General features: G+C 44.4%; 1 protein-coding gene across 2 annotated transcripts in view; it reads left to right on the plus strand.

The window, feature by feature from the left end:
• The window catches only part of b3gat1a (beta-1,3-glucuronyltransferase 1 (glucuronosyltransferase P) a), an 81351-nt gene that overhangs the window by 58971 nt on the left and 2325 nt on the right, over window positions 1–20055 (plus strand). The window contains exons 3-8 of one of the 2 annotated variants that reach the window (XM_053873877.1): window positions 1558–1690; window positions 3341–3484; window positions 7778–7849; window positions 7920–8431; window positions 16620–16916; window positions 19796–19893. In XM_053873877.1, the coding sequence (XP_053729852.1) occupies window positions 3373–3484; window positions 7778–7849; window positions 7920–8431; window positions 16620–16916; window positions 19796–19882 (1080 nt within the window). In that variant the 5' untranslated portion in view covers window positions 1558–1690; window positions 3341–3372 and the 3' untranslated portion in view covers window positions 19883–19893. The remainder of the gene's footprint in view (window positions 1–1557; window positions 1691–3340; window positions 3485–7777; window positions 7850–7919; window positions 8432–16619; window positions 16917–19795; window positions 19894–20055) is intronic. The other variant, XM_053873878.1, reaches the window with a different exon arrangement.

The following is a 20055-nucleotide window of genomic DNA, read 5'->3' on the forward strand; positions in this document are numbered from 1 at the left end:
CCTATTGATCCCATATCGATTAGCGTTTCTGCATAACAAGCCTTGATATTTATTGTATTTATAAGCTCTGCGTGTGGCCACAGTGGACTCTGTGGTCGATTCTGTGGCTCGCCTGCTTCTCAGCACTGAACAAGGATGTCAAGCCTTGACAGCCTGTTGAGCTTGGACAGGTCCCACTGTCAACGGCATCACCACTGAGTGGATGGAAAGAAAGCTGTTTTTAATACATTTAATTTATTAATGACCATTTTTACCAACAAAAAAGTGAGATGAGATGAAAGACTTTCCATGGAGTTGTATTGAAAGGAGCCGTTTTATGCTTTTCCTTGTTTAAATGATGTCATGAAGAGGCTTTATGAAACAGTGTCCTCTTTTTCAGAGCCCACTAGATGGCGCTCTCTGAAACTCATTGAAATCTTTCATTTCGAACAACCATTTCAAGAGGCAATTGTGTGAAAGGTTTTTCATCACACTAGACAAAGGACTGACAGTTTGTTGAGTTTGAGAACAGAATGTGAAATGATCATTTATTCACATGATTTCTAATATTTCTTCAATAGCATCTAGAACTATGTCCAGATGGGTCCAAAGTAAAGTGTTAAGAGACATGAGATACATTCAAGACAGCAGACAGACGGCTTAATTTAACCCTGAATAAAACTGGCAGGCACGAGCGGGTTCTACCAGAGACATTGAATTTCTCCTTTCAACACTTAGTTAACTATTGTATCTAAACATAAACAAATAATGATGTTAGAGACAAACTCCACTAATAAGTTTCATCACAAAAAAAGCAGTTTCAGAAGAAACTGTAGTGTGGCTAACACATGGAATAGAATGAAAATGTATTTATCATACACATATGAATGTAATACATAATTATGGCTGATATGAAAAGATTTATCACAGTATTTTTTATTGTCCATATCGCCCGTCCCTAGTCTGCCGACTCCCTGCGCTCTGCTGGGCTTTGTTTCTGTAGCACAACTGATGAACTGAACTGACTTTCTCCTCGATCATCCTGGTTCAGAGTCAAAGCCGCGTACACCGAGTGAAGAATGATTCTTCACGTTGGAAATGTTCCCCTGGATATATTGTACTGGAATAAGAAACGTTTTTTTACTGGTAGCAAATTCTGCACAACTCTCAGTTGTGACTGAGCTTCACTCATCGTAGGCCATAAAGCAGTGAATCAGAAACTCATAAATATGAAGGACCTCCCAAAAGAGTCAATACATTTGACGCAAAAAGAGTAACGTGATGAATGTGGACGCCGGTGAGTGAGTGTTGAGCTCCAGATAATCCCATTATCCTGGCAGACGTGTCGCTCCCTTCCAAACTCCCTCTTTGATATGAAGTAATGGCAGTCGCCGTCTCTCTCAGAGGTGCTCATGGCCGAAACTCTCTCAGCACAACTTGACTCCGTCCCAGGCGTTTCAACCGAAACGGTCGTCCTTTGAATGTGACAACATGCTGCACCGAAAAAAGAGACACCACGGAGAGAATCTCTCACAATCTGTCACTCATGAATCACTCTGAACTCCTCTTATCTCACAGGTCCGGGTGTCGGCGTGAGTGGCCGCGGCTGAGAGAGATGGTCGGCTGCCGTGACGTGGAGCAGGTCCAGAATGCAGTGTGGCCTTCCAAACTGTGCATCAGCAGTGGTGCAGTGATCCAGTTATAACTGTGGGTGAGTACTGTGATCTCTCCAGGTACAGATGATACCATCGCTGTCTTAAGTGCAGATATGAGTGCACGTTTAATGTCATTTTATCTTTTATATCTATTTTATATATTTGTTTGTTTGTTTGTTTTTCAGAGTAACCTTATATTGTGTAAAAGTACATATACATTTTTTTTTTCAGAGTAACTTTATGTTGAGTAAAATTATATATATATATATATATTTTTTTTTTTTTTTCAGAGTAACAATATGTTTTTTAATTTTTTTTTACTCAATTATTTTACTCAACATATATGCCCAAAATGATTCATACACCTGTCAAAAACAAGCAGTTTCTTATTTTTTTCCATTGAGGCCACTTTGAGCTGTCTGCCTTGATAGAGTCACAGCACTCGAATGCAGTTCCCTCAGAACAGCCTTAGTAGTAGTCGTTGGATTGTTTTCAACATCCCACTTGATCTTTCTAGCAAGCTGAGGTGAGATTATATATATATATATATATATATATATATATATATATATATATATATATATACTGTTGAAATATTAACTGTTAAAAACTGGTGAAAAAACAAAATGCAATCTCCTCAGACACGACAGTTTGTTTGAATATCCTGTGGATATGAGTCTTCGTATCACTGGGGTATGAATAATTTTGGACATGCTGGCTTTGTTGTTGAAGCGTAATTTAACACCTTGCACAGTGTTACCTCACATGACGTGACTGGTCATGGTTCCAGACTGGCCCACATATACTATTTATGTCAAATCTCAGGTGAAATACTCATGTGTAACTGGAAAAAAACAAGGAATACCTTATTTTTGAATCATTTTGGGCTGAAGTGTATACAATAAAATGACCTTAAACATCTGTTCATGTCTGCATCCTTGAAATATGATGTTGAATAAAACACTATCATTCCCCAACAGATCCTAATCATTCCGTCAGTTTGGTAAAACGCTGAGCTGAAAACAAAGGTTTGGTCTGGAGACACAATTTTGCTGCTAATGAGGTTTTGGATAAGAGCGATGACTGAGGCACGGATCACCTTCCTCCGCCGCAGAGCGCTGAAAATAGAGCGAGCCTGTCTCCTGAAGCGTGACGACGACGCCAGCGCTCCAAACACCTGTGCAAACATTACGTCTCTTTTTATCACGCGCTTAATTGAGCAGATACCCCTGCGTTTTACCAGTTAAGGCCGGGTGCCAGCAGCCTGCGACGCAGGAGGACACACAAAGCCAGGGGGAGGTCTGTCCTCTTTCATTCAGCAGCGCTCATGTGCCTTGAGTTAAGGTGTCTGTCTGTCCGTCCAGCCACTTATTGGCCACCAAAGCTGACAAGTAAACCAACGGAAGCCAGAACAGCAAACATCAGCCTCTTGTGTTGCATCATTAAAGCTGAACCGCATCCTCTAAGAAGTTTTCATTGTGGCGCCACCATTGGTGAAAGAGTGTAGCTGCCATAAAACGAAGCTTCTCTACAAGATTAGACAAAAATTCACAATTTCAATGCTGAAACAGTGAAGTGCCAAGGTATCAGGGAAGGTTCCGTTTATTCCGTGGGGTCGCGTGAACTTGTGGGCTCGGGGAGCTCACGCTCAGAAAATCACTTTTCATGTGTCACTCTGACTGATTCAAGTGACTTGTCCCTGTCAGGTAATACCAAGCCAAAAAAACCAATCCTGGAGATGCCGAAGAGAAGAGATATTCTTGCCATTGTGTTGATCGTGTTCCCCTGGACTCTGCTCATCACCGTCTGGCACCAAAGTGCAATTGCTCCACTTCTCGCCATCCGCAAGGGTAGGTACCACAGGCGTGTGCACGCAGCATGCTTTTGGTGTGGAAGACTGTACTACCTGCACGAGGTCTGTGTCGGATCGGACCCCCGGCCCGGACCCTAGAGCCACACTCATTCACGTCAGGCCCCCTGCTGACAATAACAGCCTATAGCCTGGCTGTTGTCCAGACCAGGGCCTCATAACTTTTTTGATCTCATTCAACTAACAGAGCTGAATTCGTAATGCTACTCTGCATTTTATTTGTATTCTATAACCATATTTAATCTGCTCAAACAAACCGAAGCCTTAAGAAATGATCATCATAAAGATCCAACCAGCAGCAGAACAAGGCCTGAGTCAGATTTATCAAATTTACTATTGAGGGGAAAAAAAAGAAAAAGAAACAGAAAAAAATTTCACTTGATATAAACTGTTGGGAGAACTGGGAAAAGACATGAAATGACATGAGATGAAATAAATATATGAAAACAATATCTAAAGATGATTAAAAATTTCCCAAAATCAATATGCGCAAATGAAACTCTCAACATTATATTTTCAAATAGATTTTAAACAGAGACTGACTGTCCTGGATGTTTTTAGAAGTTGCTCAGTGATGTCATCATCTGCATAATGGCTTTGCACAAGTGCGACTCAGTTGTCGCTCTCTGGCCGCAGCAGGAGCAGCGCCACAGAACACACTGCTTCTCATGGAAACCAGGATTTGTCGCTAGATTTTTCACAATAAAAGTTGCGAGAAAGATTGCGAAGATCGCTCCGGCTTCCTGCGTGAAGCGGCATACTGTTCATTTCAATCTCATCTGGTCGTACAAAGCAATAGACTGACGCATCACATGGGGACAGGGCACTACTTCACTGCTAAAGTGGGTCCTTGAACCTCACACAGCTCTTCCGGATATTTCACAACACTCATGCTGCCTCTGTCATCAGCTCAGTTGTCCACTTGTTCTGGATCGATGGGTCATTTATTAGATAATGGCTGACTGAGAGGACACTCTTGCAATGCTCATGTGACCTTTGTAAAAACCTGGACTGTTTCAGTCAGTTTGAACTAAATAGAGTTACATTACAGGACAAGACAATCAGGTGAGTGAAGAATGGAAACGTTGAATGGAAAATGCTGAGTGTGTCACTCAGACTGGGGGTGTGAGGGAGTCTTGGGGAGTCATCACAAGCACGACAGCAGCGTCAGCATCTGCTGTCACTTGATCCACACACAGGACAGTCAGTCTGATATTTGAGGCCAAATACACAGATATGGGAGGAAAAAACACACATTTATTTCACGAAAGCACTTTTCGTCAGTGAGGCTTCATGAAACAGTGTCCTTATTTTAAGAGCTCACTAGGTGGCGCTGTGGGTTTAAAAATGTTTTATTGAAATGGCTGTTCCAATCCAAGATTTTAGAGCAGAGAGCGCCATCTAGTGGTCCCCGAAACTCATGTTGACTATCATTAGATGTCAGTACACACACAAAATGTTCAAATTTCAGTTCCTACTCCAAACTATAAGCAAACCAAGTCCAGGTGAGCAGAGTCTAACAGGCCCAGCATCACTTGTCCAGGCACCGTAATGATGCCTCAGGAGACTTGAGGAAGTGCTCCTCAGGCCTGAGACCAAATGTCACCGATGCTTCAGGGTAAACGGACACAAGATTGACAGTTTATCAATAGGTCTCTCTGTCCTTCGCTCAGGACGTCACAACAGTTGGTTCTGGCTTCATCGATGAACTGGCTCTAGGACTGGATCGAACAAATTATCATTTATGATCAATAACCACTGCTGTCATATTCAGCACAATTGGATGGAAATGAATGACAGTATTATGTAGCCATTAGCAGCGTTATGTGGGAACCATCTGTTTTAATGAGTCACTTAGACACATCTGTTCATTCCATAATCCGATTTGAATAACTTGACAAACGCTCTTAGTTTAACACATCAATCTTTATTTCATTTTATTTTATTTCATTTTATTTCATTTTATTTGACAGATTGATTTTGTTTCATTACTTACAGACTTCTAAGTAAACTTCACTTCGCTGGGAACATTTTTCAAGTGCACCAGATTGTATACTGAAACATCCACGATGAAGTGCAGGAATTTTGGTTTTCAAAAAAAACACATTCTTTGTCCACTTTTTTGCAGCAAAAAAGTTCCCTCATCACTGGAGCATTTCTTCCACTGATGTTTAAGCAACTTAAATTTGATTATTCTGGAGTCAAATACTTAAATGTCATCAATTATAGAAAAAAGATTTTTTTAAATTAATATATTTAATAAGCTCATTGGGTTTGGCTGGTCCTGCTCGGCTCACTGTTCAGTGCCGACCTTTAGCAAACCAAATGGGCTCATGCACTGTCACCACTGAGAGATAGAAGACATGCTGCTTTCATTCTGTGTATCTCAAAAAAACAATGTTACACTACCATAAATTACACCATGATGCTCAGTTACTGGTGGTACCAACTAGTGATGGGCTGACGAGGCTTCATGAAACACTGTCCTTGTTTTTAGGGCTCAGTAGGTGGCGCTGTTGTGATGGTTCGGTGAAATGGCTGTTCAAATCCAGTGAGTTTAGAGTGCCATCTAGTGGGCTCTGAAAATGAGGACACTGTTTCATGAAGCCTCATACTCTGCAGTACGGAAACAGAGGAAGTCGCGAGCAATAACAGCGAAGATTTGTGACCGTTTTTTAAGCACATTCAAGTAAGCAAAAGATTTGTTCTTATTCAAACCACATGATTCTGGAAGCGATGACCTGCGCTTGGTGCAGGTTGAGGAGTTCCACCTCCTTGTCACTAACTCCTCAACATGCAAACAGAGAGACCTGCTACATGGCACATTGAGCTTAAACAGTTGAACTCTTGGGCCCTTTAAAATGACTGAAAGGTTTCTCTTGGCAGCTTTAACACCAAGTCAGACACATTTTCAGATATGTTTTGGCAGGTCAGTGGCAGTTTATCATCTGGTTATCTGCAGATACTGGTGATGATGATCTGTCTCACGTCAGAGTTCTGACATAGAATGCAGCTCAATGGTGATGCACTATCATGGCTGTATTGTAATATTCTATCCATCACAGTTGAGCTACAACACCGCAGACTCGAACCACAGCAGCCGCCTCCATAACTGTCAGAGGCTGAATGGTGGCTGCCTTCATTTGCATTTTCAGACACCTCACTTTTATGGAAGTCGAAAACATTTTCCTGCGATAAAATGAGAATTATAACACAAATAACCCGATTGAAGATGAGAGAAACCGTCCTCCTCCCCCAAGTTAGAAACCCCGCAGTAGGAGAGCGGCTTCATGAAGCCTCATATTCAGAGCTCAGCAGGTGGCGCTCTAGGCTTGGAGATGACATGAAGTTTCATTGAAATGATTGTCCCAATAGTTTACCACAGAGCGCCATCTAGTGGGCTCTGAAAATGAGGACCCTGTTTCATGAAGCCTCATAAAGCCATCACTACTGAGCAAGTATTCTTTGAAAGGCTTGAGAGCGCCCCCCTGTTTCAGGGTGGGTAATGACATTTGGTCAAGTCAAAACACATGGCAGAAGAAACAGTTGAACTTGATCTTTGTTGCTTTAAACATATAAAGCAAGGGGGAAATGAGAACAGGCTAAGCATGCCGTGACATTAGAATGTTTTGATAGTTTTACTTTATGTACTACTTTGTCGAAATACATCAAATACAGGAAGTGGTGACTGTCTTGGTGACGATGGAAATAACATGTAAACGTAAGATATGAAGGCAATATTTTACTGTCTCTTATAGCATGTCGATATCAGTCTGAGCTCATGAGGGCCCTATAAATGCAGGAAAAGGGCCACGTGTGGCCCCCGAGCCACATGAAAGACGGAGCGGAAGACAACCAATGAGGTCACAGTGAAGGAAGCCATGATGAGGGAGAGAAGGAGGAGGCTGTCTTTGACTGGCAGCATAAGAATGATGAATCGGAAAATGAACTGAAAAAGTAACTGCAATATTTGGACAGCATTCCGAAAAGAAATCTTTATTTACGTCCTGCGGTTCAACCCCTTGAATTAAAATCATCTTGTCATTTCAATAGCAAAACTGAAGGTTAGTACAGCTCAACCCATTTTATCTGCAGATGTGTCTGGTTCAATGTCCGACTGCCTGTTATCTAGACATGTGGAAGGGAGAGCCCTTCATAAAAGGCAGCCCAGAGGGGAGAGTAAAGGGCTCTTCTCTGGGCTCTTATCGTGGCGCTGTCTCTCTGTCCATCAGCTGCGTCATCCTCTCACGGTGCCTGCTTTCACTCTTTGCAGCCTGTCACCACCTAGTAAAAGAGATCTTTATCATGCCAGAGAGACTTGCTGTCCACCATCACCGACTCTCAGGTACACCTCGAGTCACCTGAGGCCACTCTGCAGCCCAAGGTCGCGCTAATGCCTCGCTGTCTACCTGCAGATGACGGCATCGACGGCAAGAAGGACGCCGGCGGACAAGGGCAGGACTCCAAGGAATACTGCGCCTCGGACAAAGACATTGTGGAGGTGGTGAGGACGGAGTACGTCTACACCAGACCACCGCTGTGGTCAGACGTGCTGCCCACCATCCACATCATCACTCCCACGTACAGTCGGCCGGTGCAGAAGGCGGAGCTGACGCGACTGGCCAACACCTTCCTGCATGTGCCAAACCTGCACTGGATCCTGGTGGAGGACTCGCAGAGGAGGACTCCTTTGGTGACGCGGCTCCTGCGGGAGACAGGGCTGAACTACACCCACCTCAACGTGGAGACGCCAAGGAACTATAAGTTGAGGGGGGACACCCGAGACCCCAGGATCCCCAGGGGGACCATGCAGAGGAATCTGGCGCTGAGGTGGCTGAGGGAGACCTTCAACGCCAACAGCAGTCAGACTGGAATCGTGTACTTTGCCGATGACGACAACACGTACAGCCTGGAGCTGTTCGAGGAGGTGAGTGCTGCTGGGTGTGACCTTGATCTGCGTGATATGAATGAATAGTAGTGATGGGCAGATGAGGCTTCATGGAACAGGGTCCTCATTTCTAGAGCTCTGTAGGTGGCGCTGTTGGTTTAAAAATGAGGTGAGGTTTCATTGAAATGGCTTTTATGCAAATATTTTAGAGCGCCATCTAGTGGGTTCTGAAAATAAGGACACTGTTTCGTGAAGCTTCATCGATTCTATCTATCTCTATATATTGTAAAACACATTGGCTTGAGGTGTTAATCCAAACCTTAACATACTGCTCTGTAACTATTCATTGCTCCAGACCGAGGAAGAGCGAGTACCAAAATATTCTGTGACATTTTTGAGGAGAAAAACAACGTTCCCGCTGACACCGCTGGGTGAATGATTAACCTGCCTGAAAAGCAAAAGCCTCACTCAGACGGGACATTAACAAACAAAAGAGTCCATTCATGAGAGTTGGGAAGCAAGTTTAAATTGTCACTGGCTTTCAAAGAAAATGTCGATAGTGAAGAATAAATACCTTTATTTTCCACTTCATCTCACACACATGCGGGAGGTTTTGCCGGTCCTGCTGGCAGCGAAGGCTCGGTCCACCTCGAGTGCTGACGGCTGCTGAAAACCCTAATCCAGAAGATGGAGCTGCTCGGTGATGGAGGCGAGAGTCAGCGAAGCTTTGTCTGAAGCAGAGCTGAATATGTCGGTCAGCACGACGGGGAGGGGCTGTGGTGGTCAGAGAAGACAAACTCACCGCGCGCCGGCTGCTGTTTGTGTGTGACAATAAACAAGGCCATCATTGGTGAAGGGATATAAGATCCACATAGACGTCCACTGTTCCACTGCAGCCACATGCCCTGCTGCCGATCTGTCTTCTGGAATTGGACAATAAATTTTCAGTTACTCGCAGCATCTTCCCGCCTCTTAACAAGCTGTGGATCTGCAGCTGGAGCAGAGGGGTTTGGCGTGAAATCAGTAAAGCGCAGGCCATCCGTCTTGGCATCAGTGGAATTACCTGAGTGGACACGCTCCACCAGCCCCAGCATGAGCCCCGGCTTGTGTAAGTGGCGCGGACAGCCTCCGCAGTAAGTGCATGGTGGTTATTGACGGGTGCTGTCAGTACCTTCCTCTGGGAATCAGCCCAAGTGCTCAGCCTCCCTCCGAGACCCTCCATCACCTGCTGCCGGGTGATGGGTCAGTGTCACGCTGCGGATGGGAAAACTTTTAGTGTGAACAAATGAATCAGATGTTGCTTTCAAACATCTTCGGTGAAGGTGGTGATGAGAGTGGTGATGAGTCTTAAGACGTCTTTTCAATTCCACTGTATCACAAGGAAAGTCCACTGTGTTGACAGTTTTTCAGTGAGAACGTTCATCATTTGTGCTTGAAACTGGTGACTGTGGTGAAGCAGCACCGGAATGTGAGTCCCACCCAGTAAATCTAGCCCTTTATCTTGTTCATGCATAAGCCTCAGCAGTCTATAAGCCGCGGGTGCAGTGGTGCTGTCTGTGCCGTAGAAAGGTCAAAAACACTTTTCAAAACTAGTTTTAAAAACCTGCTCCATCATCGATACTGACTCCTCAAACAAACAACAATGTTCTGACCTTGAATCATGAACTCCGCACATCTTTCATTCACAACTTCCGACACCACAGCCGGTCTCAGCAGCTGCTTTTCGATTCCAGACCTCCAGCTGCAGACACGCTGGTGAAAACAGCACATTTTGAACGCTTGTCTGAATAAAACGCCTTGGATTTCATCGGTTTCATTGCTTCAGATTTAATCTGATTTCAGCCTGTAAAAATCCATATATTAGCTGCGCTGTTGTTATAAGCCGCAGGGTTCAGACTGCGAGAAAAAAGTAGCAGCTTATAGTCTGGATATTACAGTATAATATACCGATATTACGGATATTTATATATTTAAGTGCAAATAAGTTTGGACCCACCGTGTGATTCAGTGTTTTTTTCTTTATTTTTACTCCTCTCTGCGTTGTAGATACATACAGAAGACATCAGATATATGAAGCAGGATATATGAAATTATGTAGCAAAGAAAGAACTTGTTGAAAAACTCTAAATATGTTTCACATTTTAGATGAGTCAGAGCAGCTGGTGGCACCGCTGCAGACCCTCTGCCTTCTTAGTGAGCTTATATAGATATATGCACAGTTGAAGAATTGAAATTGTGATCATCTCATCCTGAAATATCTCGCGCATCTCTTCAGGAGTGATGATAACTGCAACATATTTTCACCCCTCGCCGCGTTTACATGGAGGAACAGTGTCTCTCAACGTCCCTCTTGTTTGAACAAATAAGTTCCATCAGCGGTGCAGAAAGATTAATTTTTCACTGATGAATAAAACATTATTGCAGCTGACACTTTAATTAACACTTGAATAATCGAATAATGAGTCAGACTATGGTGTTTAACATCTGACCACACTTGCCCACACTTTTTTTCTTCTGACAGGAGCCGGGAGAGAGAAGCACAAATTTAGCTCAGCTGACACACACACACGCGCTTGAGACTTCTGATCACGTCTGCAAACCATCTGCAGAGGCAAAAGCAACAGCGACCTGAATCATCGTAACTGTTCCAGCGTCACTTCAGCCCCATCTTTCAGGCCACATTTCTGTTGTTGCTTCAAACATGGACGCCCACGATCGCCAATGACAACGGCCGAAATTTTTGAGTCAAAACTTTTTGGGTCACCGCTTGACGAAAAGAGAAAAACCTCATGAAAAATACATCGCCCAAACTTAAAGCGCCGTGTAAAGGGTGCCATTAATAATTGAAGGCTCTCTCCCTTTACAATGTTTTGCTAATTCCAAGCCGATCTTCACACTGAAAAACACACAACTGAGCTCATTAAAACTGTGGCGATAAGAGCTCGCCTCCGTCATGTGTTCCAAAGATGCTTCATTTGAATTTGAGATAAACAACCGGCGACATTAGCAATGCAAATGGTGCTATCAGCTTATTATGGTCTGTATAAATGCATTTCAATCCAGACCGTCTGAACACGTGAATGAAAGTCGAGCTAATATGCGAACGGCCTCATTGTTAGGACAGGATCCCCCGGTGTACGAAGCACTCGACAGTTTAGCTGCGTTTCATCTGGACGCGTGTATCACGGAGGCTGACTCGTGCACCTGGATGCATGCCGTGCTTGCGCTTCCGCAGTTTCACACGCTGCTTCCTTTGTGTTGTGACGGCGGAGCAGATTTTCTCTGAAGTCTTAAGTGCACACGCTCGCTCCGTCAGTGTTCGCACGGCACCAACGCCGCAAACAAGGACAGGAGGAAGTTTGTTGCATTAGCACGGGCTTGGCCAACAGTGGCGGAGGGTAGTGATGTTCCATTGCACCGATTTCCTTTCCGATCCGATACTAAGTAATATTCAGGGTGGTATCGGCTATACCGATACTGAGACCTACATGTATGTGACTACACATAATCATAGCTTCCTTCAATATAAGGATGAGTAACTTGTTTATTTATTGAATTCATTTTCACTGAAAAAAATAAAACAGTATTTTTTCATGCATTTAATTATTACCAACCACTATAAATGTCATTCATCATGAACATGTTAACATGAAAACACTGAAGATGTAGACACAGCATCCAACATTGTGCCCTCAGTCACAGGTTTTTGTTCAGGAACAGTAGCATATTTTCCGTCTCCTCCTTTAGTCTGCTCCGTTTTTTGCTCAGAACCTCTCTTGTCTCTGAAAAGACTCTCTCTGCCGGTACAGAAGCGGCAGTAATTCCCAGGTTTCTCACTGAAATACAAATGATGGGACTACTAGGCACTGAATACTTAATACTTATTCGGCTCAACTATCTACAAAACGGCAGTACAAACAACTAATATACTGCCATCGAGTCTTGACTGTGATTGGCGCGGAGCACGGGCGGAAGAAAAGTAGTTCCCACCAACCACGTGTCTAGACAGGATCTCAATAGTTACTTTTCGATTTGATTTAAAAAATGAATATAATAATTGGAGAATTTGTTATTAATTAATCTCAATGAAGAATATTTGCCACAAGAAGCCACAGTTTTCAATGGGAATGAATGTGGTATATGACTGAATCAAATGATGGATCCATACATACATTTAAACAACAAAATAGTGTTTATTTTGCATCAGTTTGACAGTAGCACAATAAATCACGATGGTGGCTATATTCAAGTTTTGATATCGCCTTATTGAAACTAAAGCTCTTTTCATGTCTTGAAAATACTTGTATAATGTTATAAGAATTTCAAGTCCATTCAGAGTAGTGGAAACCCAGGACGTTGTGTAGTGAAAAACATCCCTGAACCAAATCAAACAGATGCTTTTGTTCAGGGATTCCTCCATGTTTGTTGTTGTTGTTCTCATCCTAGCTGCTTCGTGTCTTGTGCATCAGTGGGATCATTGGACCAGGAACTCTGCACTTACAAAGGTTCCCTGTTGTCTGGAGAGAAAACGGTTTATTTAAATTAAATTAAAACGATTAAATGTGATAAAAATATTTATATATAAGTCCCACCACTAGAATATACATCACCTCAATATACATGAGTTTCGAAAGTATCAATATTTCTGTTTGAGAATCGATTTTAGAGAATCAAGATCCGGTATCGGAGGTGTTGATATTTCAGGATCGATCCGCACATCACCAGTGGAGGGAATTATACAGTGGCACAGAGGCAGGGTTCACACTCATTCTCACGTGTGGAGACAGGAAAGCGACAGGCCTGCGGAGGCGTGCCTCTTCATTTGAGCCCTACATGCATATCTATGAGGGAGAGCGGCAGGTGGGCAGGAGCAGGTCCAGATAACCTTGGGCCGAGTGCTGAGTGGGTCACCTCACTGTCCAGCAGCAGTGCGGTGAGGCGCTGCCAGGTATGAAGACGGGTCTCACCAGTGCTGAAAAATGACTAATCCAGCCCAAAGCTTCTGAATAAATCATCCTGCCAGATCATATCTACGGAGCCATGATTCCTCCCCGCTTGGACTCCAGCTCCTCTGTGTTGCTCTGTGGATGTTCCAAGCTCATGATCTACTTTCGCTTCAAATCACCACCTGTTTGGCTTTTTCTTCCTGCAGCTGCATCAGTCCTCAGCAGATTTACCCAGACAACAACACTGTACTTTCTCGGCAGCTTCAACTGTCTCGGCTCTTGCTATTAAACTTACATTTTCACGCTTAATTCGTCCGGGGGAAAAACAAAAGGACATTGAGTGTGTTGACTCCAAGATGGCAGGAGTGTTCTGTGTGTGAGGCCGGGATTGGCTCCAGCACCATCTGACCCTGCTGGGAGCAGGTGGGTGGAAGGAGGATGAGGTTAAATGATGGATGCCACACCATCATTTTACGCTCATCCTTTAATGGCATTTGCTACAGTTTCATTCAGCATTCCTTCATTTTGCCACACTTATTTACAGTATTGTGATGTTGAAGGGGCCTGACTCAGCATTTTACCATTGGGGGGCGCCAACGTGCTCACGCTCAGCATTGTATCTTGATCACTACATTATCACTTTATTACATCAGGATTGGTTAGTCAAAAAGCCTACTGAGTAGAGGTGTGTTGATGAAGCTTCACAAAACAGTCTCCTCATTTTCAGAGCCCACTAGATGGCACTTGGCAAACAACTTTGGATTTGAACAGCCATTTCAATGAAACATTTTGAAACCAACAGCGCCACCTACCGAGCTCTAAAAATAGGGACACTGTTTCATGAAGCCTCATGAAGCCTCACATACTACTAAGTACTGCCATTGCAAGTTGATGGATTAGGCGTTTGAAATGACTCCAGTGAGGCATCGCCTGACGTTCAAAATGAGTCACTGGTCTTAGGCGCACCGGTCCTGCAATTCTGATGCTACTTGATGTATATAGCAGTGTTTTTAAACCGTTTTTCAAGCCACGGCACCCTTGGTTCATTGAAAAAAACAAGGGCTCATCACCACCATCAAGGATCCTGGGCCAAAGTTCACTTGTGCTTAAAGTCCTATAGAAACTCTCTATTCATTTGTGAAAAACTGTACCTACTGACACTCGCTTGTTATTTTGCCAGGCTATTTGCAGAATCAAATTGCAGAAAATGTATTTGTATTTGGGCATTATGGCAAATATATATATCGTGATTTATCTATTTATTTACTTACTTTAAACAACTGCTAGCTCTGTTAGCTCTGCGGTGCAGACAGTCTTTGGCATGGTGGCGGCTCCGACAAGGATCCCTCCCTCCCTCCCTCCATGGTTCTGTGGTGAAAGTGTGTGGTCCAGTTAGAGGCGCATCAGCTTTAAAAACAGCTGGATGTTGTTGCGCATGTGAGCGGCTTCTTGGCTGTGAGCGTGTGGGAAGAGGAGCGCGGCGCACCACAGCAGCGCTGCGTTGACTGATGGACAGACCAGCGCATCAACACACTGGATCGCAGCCAATCCATGTGATCTCCTCACCTTGGTTGCTCCTCAACACCTTCTCATTGTTCACCATTTAATGTCATCATATCGCCCACCTCTATCTCCGGACACATGAGGTGAAACTGGATCATTTTCCCACAACACACCTGACACTCTCTCATGGCACACTAGTGTGCCGTGGCACCCCGGTTGAAAAACGCTGGTATATAGCCCCTGATGTGCCCGTGAGCTTGACTCACGATGCCGAAAAGTTTGGACTTTGTGAGAAGCTTATGAGCACATGAAGTCATCCTTAAATAGCGCCACCTAATGGCTTAACCTCGCACCAGCCGCTTGCTTCATTTTAGCGTGTTGGACGGTGAAGCGCTGCCTACAGGGCAAGGATATGCAGCGGGGCTGAACTGAAGTGCCAACACGACTTGCAACAAGGAAGGTGACAGCTGCTGCACCCTGGGGTGCAATGCCATGTGACTATCATCAATATGCTCCATACCTTGGGTGTGAGGTTGTGATGGCACAACCCTGCTGTAACAGAGAATGTAAGAGCTGCCGAGGAACACTGCCATGACCTTCAACTGCCTCCTGCTGGCGATGGACCTGGCTGACCACAGAGGCTCTCACTCATGTGGTCATTGTTTCTGAGGAGATAAAAAAAGTTCTTGGCCCAATCTCCAGACTTGAGTCCCAGGAGCAACAGACTTCAGTCAGTATCATGTTTCTGTACGGATATTTCCCTGAATAACAGGGTGAAAACCGTGATGTTCATCTCCACCTCTGTGTTGTGTGCGATCAGTTTCCACTTCCTTTTAATATGTTTGATCAGGTGAGATTTCATCTTAAAAATACATCTCTCTGAAGGTGACATCATTTGGACTCAGAGTTCCGAGCTTGCTGGAGACTGAGGAGAACCTAGCATCACCTCCGCTCTCTCCTCCGCTAGTGTACTAATGGATATCCTTGTAAGAGTCTTTGTTTGAACTAAAAGAAAAATAATAATAGTGGAAGTTGCTGACCAACTCGCCTTTATTTAGTGTACATTTTTGAGGAGCTATCGATAAAATGATGTCACTGCCTCCTGCTGGCCTATTGAGCTCATTGCTGCCTTAGCAAATGTAAAAGGCATGACTTACATATTGGGTGCAAACATCATGATAATAGAGGTCACAACATGCGTGGAAATGAGCAGCCTGGCAGAGGTCTGCGCTCCCTGAGTGCTGCTCATCACTGAAACACTCTCCCACACATGAGCAGCAGCCTTGGAAATGGCCCATTCTGTCTCCCTGAAAGAGCATTTTCTAGCCGAGCGAACTCTCCAGCGCCGAGAACACTCTCTTATAAACAACAGCACCTGGAGTGTTCTTCTCAGACAAGGACCTGTCTACGCTGGCTGATCCTATTATATTCCTGAGGAGTTTGCGAAACTGAAAGGGCTGTTTGTGCGTCCTCATGCATGCACAGGCCTTTATTTTCCCAGATCCTCTTTGAATGATCTCCGGCATCATTATTCCGGCAGCAGCCAGTTTGATTAAATGACTCGGCTCTTTTGCTTCCCTTGTTATAGGCTTGCCTTTCGTGACTTGTGTTGCAAAGGAGAAAAGTGCGGCAGGATCATTTGATGTGAAGTGAATTCTCCCTTTACCTTTCTGAAACCCTGAGCTCTTTTGGGTTCCCTGCCTGTCTCACCCGTTCAGTGCCCACCTGTCACGAACACCTTCTCACGTGACTCGTATGTTTCTCTCCCGACCGTCCAGATGAGGTCCACTCGGAAAGTTTCGGTGTGGCCTGTAGCCTTCGTGGGAGGACTGAGGTACGAGTCTCCCAAGGTCAACGCAGCTGGAAAGGTCTACGGCTGGAAGACGGTCTTCGACCCGCATCGACCCTTTGCCATCGACATGGCCGGCTTCGCCATCAACCTGAGGCTCATCCTCTTCAAGCCGCAGGCGTATTTCAAACTCCGCGGGGTGAAAGGGGGTTACCAGGAGAGCAGCTTGCTCCGCGAACTGGTCACACTCAATGACTTGGAGCCCAAGGCAGCAAACTGCACCAAGGTAAGGCTCTTGCTTTCACACTGCTGCTCAGCTGTGTGTCGACTGGTTGAGAAATCTGTGGTTACGTAAAGTTTATATTGCCACCTCAGTGTTAGTGATGGGCTGCTGAGGCTTCATGAAACGGTGTCCTCATTTTCAGAGCCCACTAGATGGCGCTCTCTGCTCAAAAATCTATGGATCTGAACAACCGATTCAATGAAAATTCACCTCAGTTTTTGAACCTACAGCGCCACCTACTGAGCTCTGAAATAAGGACAGTGTTTCATGAAGCCTCATTGACCCTTGTGTGTACAGAAATCTGATTTTGTTTCATGCTGGTCTCGTAAAAGTTCTTCTGTATAAGTACATTCACACCAAACACAACTTGACACTTGTCTCACACCACCAAAGTAGCTTCTTCATTTTAAAAAGTCTGTCCATCAATTTGAAAGGCAGATGGGAGAGGATGAATTCTACCCCTTTATTTACGGTGATAGGACCAATAGAATCAGCTTCTCTTCCATTGCACTTCTTCGTCTTCATGTGACATGTGGCATCACCAGCTTCCAAATTGTTCCGCGACACTTGATCGCACATAATGGCGCCGCTACAGTGACTTTAAATGTGTTAAGCAGAAGCATGTCAAAGAATCCTTAAAAAACTCTGGTTCAACCCCTAAATTGAATTATTTGTTCCCTCTTTCGTTTCACATATTTCAAATCTTTTTTTTTTTGTTTGTTCAAATCTGTCCATAACTTTTCAAGTCCTAAGTCCTCTAATGTTACAAGTATACATTGAGATGCAGTAAAAATACTATACTATAGCAGCACAATATTCTTCCTCTTTCATTTGTTTTCTGATCACACTCACTGTAGCCCACCTCCTCACAGCCCCAGGGTCACGTCAGTAACCCCCTCTCTAGGCTTCATCCTCGCTCCACAACACGCTCACACTTAGACACACATTCAGCCTCAAACCCAGAGAAAAGAGGCCGCGGGAAAGAATGGCAGGGAGTGAAGGGAGAAGGATGAGAGGCGAAGATATTTCCAGCCAGTCCTCGCTCCTGCTCATCCTGAGCCATTCAGGAGGTTAAATGAAAAGAGGGGATTCAAGAGGAGGACAAGAGAGCGGAATTGAAAAGAGGGCGGGTTTGTGGGGGAGGGGTGCGGGACGTCATCGTGATTACAGATGAGCGCGGTGACGGCGGCGTGGAGCAGGATGGGAAGAGGAAGGAGAAATGAGGAGCCGTGCATGGACATCTCTGCTCCTCATAATGCTCCACTTCAGATGCAAGCGTGACTGTTAACCTCCCTCTAACACCTGAGCAAAGTGGGAGTGGGAGCTCCAACACGCCTAGTGAATAATTCATGCTGGCTCAGATGAAAGGAAGGTGAGATCCGACACATGGCAGGAGAGAAAATGAGCTTGACACTCATTTTCTCTCCGACTTCGCCATCATTCTTCGACCAAACTTTGGGAGCAAATGGTCTGGAACCGCAGAGCAGCGGAGGAACCACCGGGACACGGCGTGGTGGTCATTTAATGTTGGCTATTATCTTTGGGTCAGGACTGGGCCGCGCTCGGCCGAGCTGAGAGGCTTGTGCCGATTCCATAGATAACGCACTGGTCTGATCCGCCTTCACTCTTTCATCTGGGTTCACACTCGCGCAGCTTTTCTCGCACAGAACTGCATTAAGGGAAGGTGCTAGATCAGGCAACGACAAAGTCACGATGGAGGAAACAGTACGAGAAGAGGCTTCAATACTTTGTGTTTTGGTGCATTAACTAGATTGTACAATATTTCAAACTAGAGTAACTTAACAGCTGTTCATTTTTTGTTTTTCATTATATTTTTTCATCTTAAATTAAGCTTTATTTGACTTCTTCTCTGTATGATATATAGCTAGATGAGGTATCATGAAACAGTATTGCAGGGTGGATGAAACACTGCACCAAATTTCAGAGGCCACGAGATGGCGCGCTTGGTTTAGAAATGAAGTGAGGTTTCATTGAATTAGTTGTTCAAGTCCAAACATTTTGCAGCAGACAGTGCCATCTGGAGACATTGGAAATCAGGGCAGTGTTTCATGAAACTTTATTAACCCTTCACTGATAGATATAATAGTTTCATGTTGAGGTTTTCTGTTGCTATCACCGTACCAAACAGTGGGAGGGACACAGAAAGTTACAACAAACATCACCATTACAGGACATGGCATGTAACTAGGTGAGGCTTCATGAAACAGTGTCCTCATTTTTAGATCTCAGTTGGTGGCGCTGTTGGTTTAAAAATGGCTCTTACATCCAGATAATACACCAGAGAGCGCCATCTGGCGGGCTCTGAAAATGGGGACACTGTTTCATGAAGCTTCATCATCCCATCACTGTAACTAAAATAAAGTGGATTATAGATTAAAAATACTCTGTGACAAGAAGACTTGATGTAAAACAAAGGTCACTTTGGGGCCCAGCAATGGTGTTTGTCGCCTAAATGAATCTAAACTGAAATACACAGCCACAGACACAAACTAGGTCTGTACTTTGCATCAGCTGCTGTAAGATTTTGAGCTGTTGCAGTATATAATGGGTAGCCAGTGAGGCTTCATGAAACAGTGTTTTTATTTTTAGAGCTCTGTTGGTTTAAAAATGGGGTGAGGTTCCTTTGAAATGGTTGTTCAGGTCCAAACATTTTAGAGCAGAGAGCGCCATCTAGTGGGCTCTGAAGATGATGACACTGTTTCGTGAAGCCTCACTAACTCTTCACTATACAAACAGAATAGGTAGCTGGCCTCAGGTGATGATACTTGGGTCTTGGGTTTGACATGGCAGTACTGAACTAGAGAACTGTGACTTGAGGCTTTGGAACATCCATGGTTTCATGAGTGTGTCTGTCGCGACAGATCCTGGTTTGGCACACGAGAACGGAGAAGCCTGTCCTGGTCAACGAGGGGAAGAAGGGATTCACAGACCCCAACGTGGAAATCTGACCACCGCTGTGGTAAGTGGAGCATACCACTTAACCGCTGATTTAAAAAATGAGCTCACTGTATCGGGAGCGTGTCCTCTGTGTCGCCTGCAGAGCTTGCTAAGTACAGCCGCCTTTAATCGCTGCCAGCGGTGAAATAAACAGGATCAAGTCAATGAATCTCCTGCGTTTCTT

The sequence above is a fragment of the Synchiropus splendidus genome, chromosome 8, assembly GCF_027744825.2.
Source record: "Synchiropus splendidus isolate RoL2022-P1 chromosome 8, RoL_Sspl_1.0, whole genome shotgun sequence".
Classification (NCBI taxonomy): domain Eukaryota; kingdom Metazoa; phylum Chordata; class Actinopteri; order Syngnathiformes; family Callionymidae; genus Synchiropus; species Synchiropus splendidus.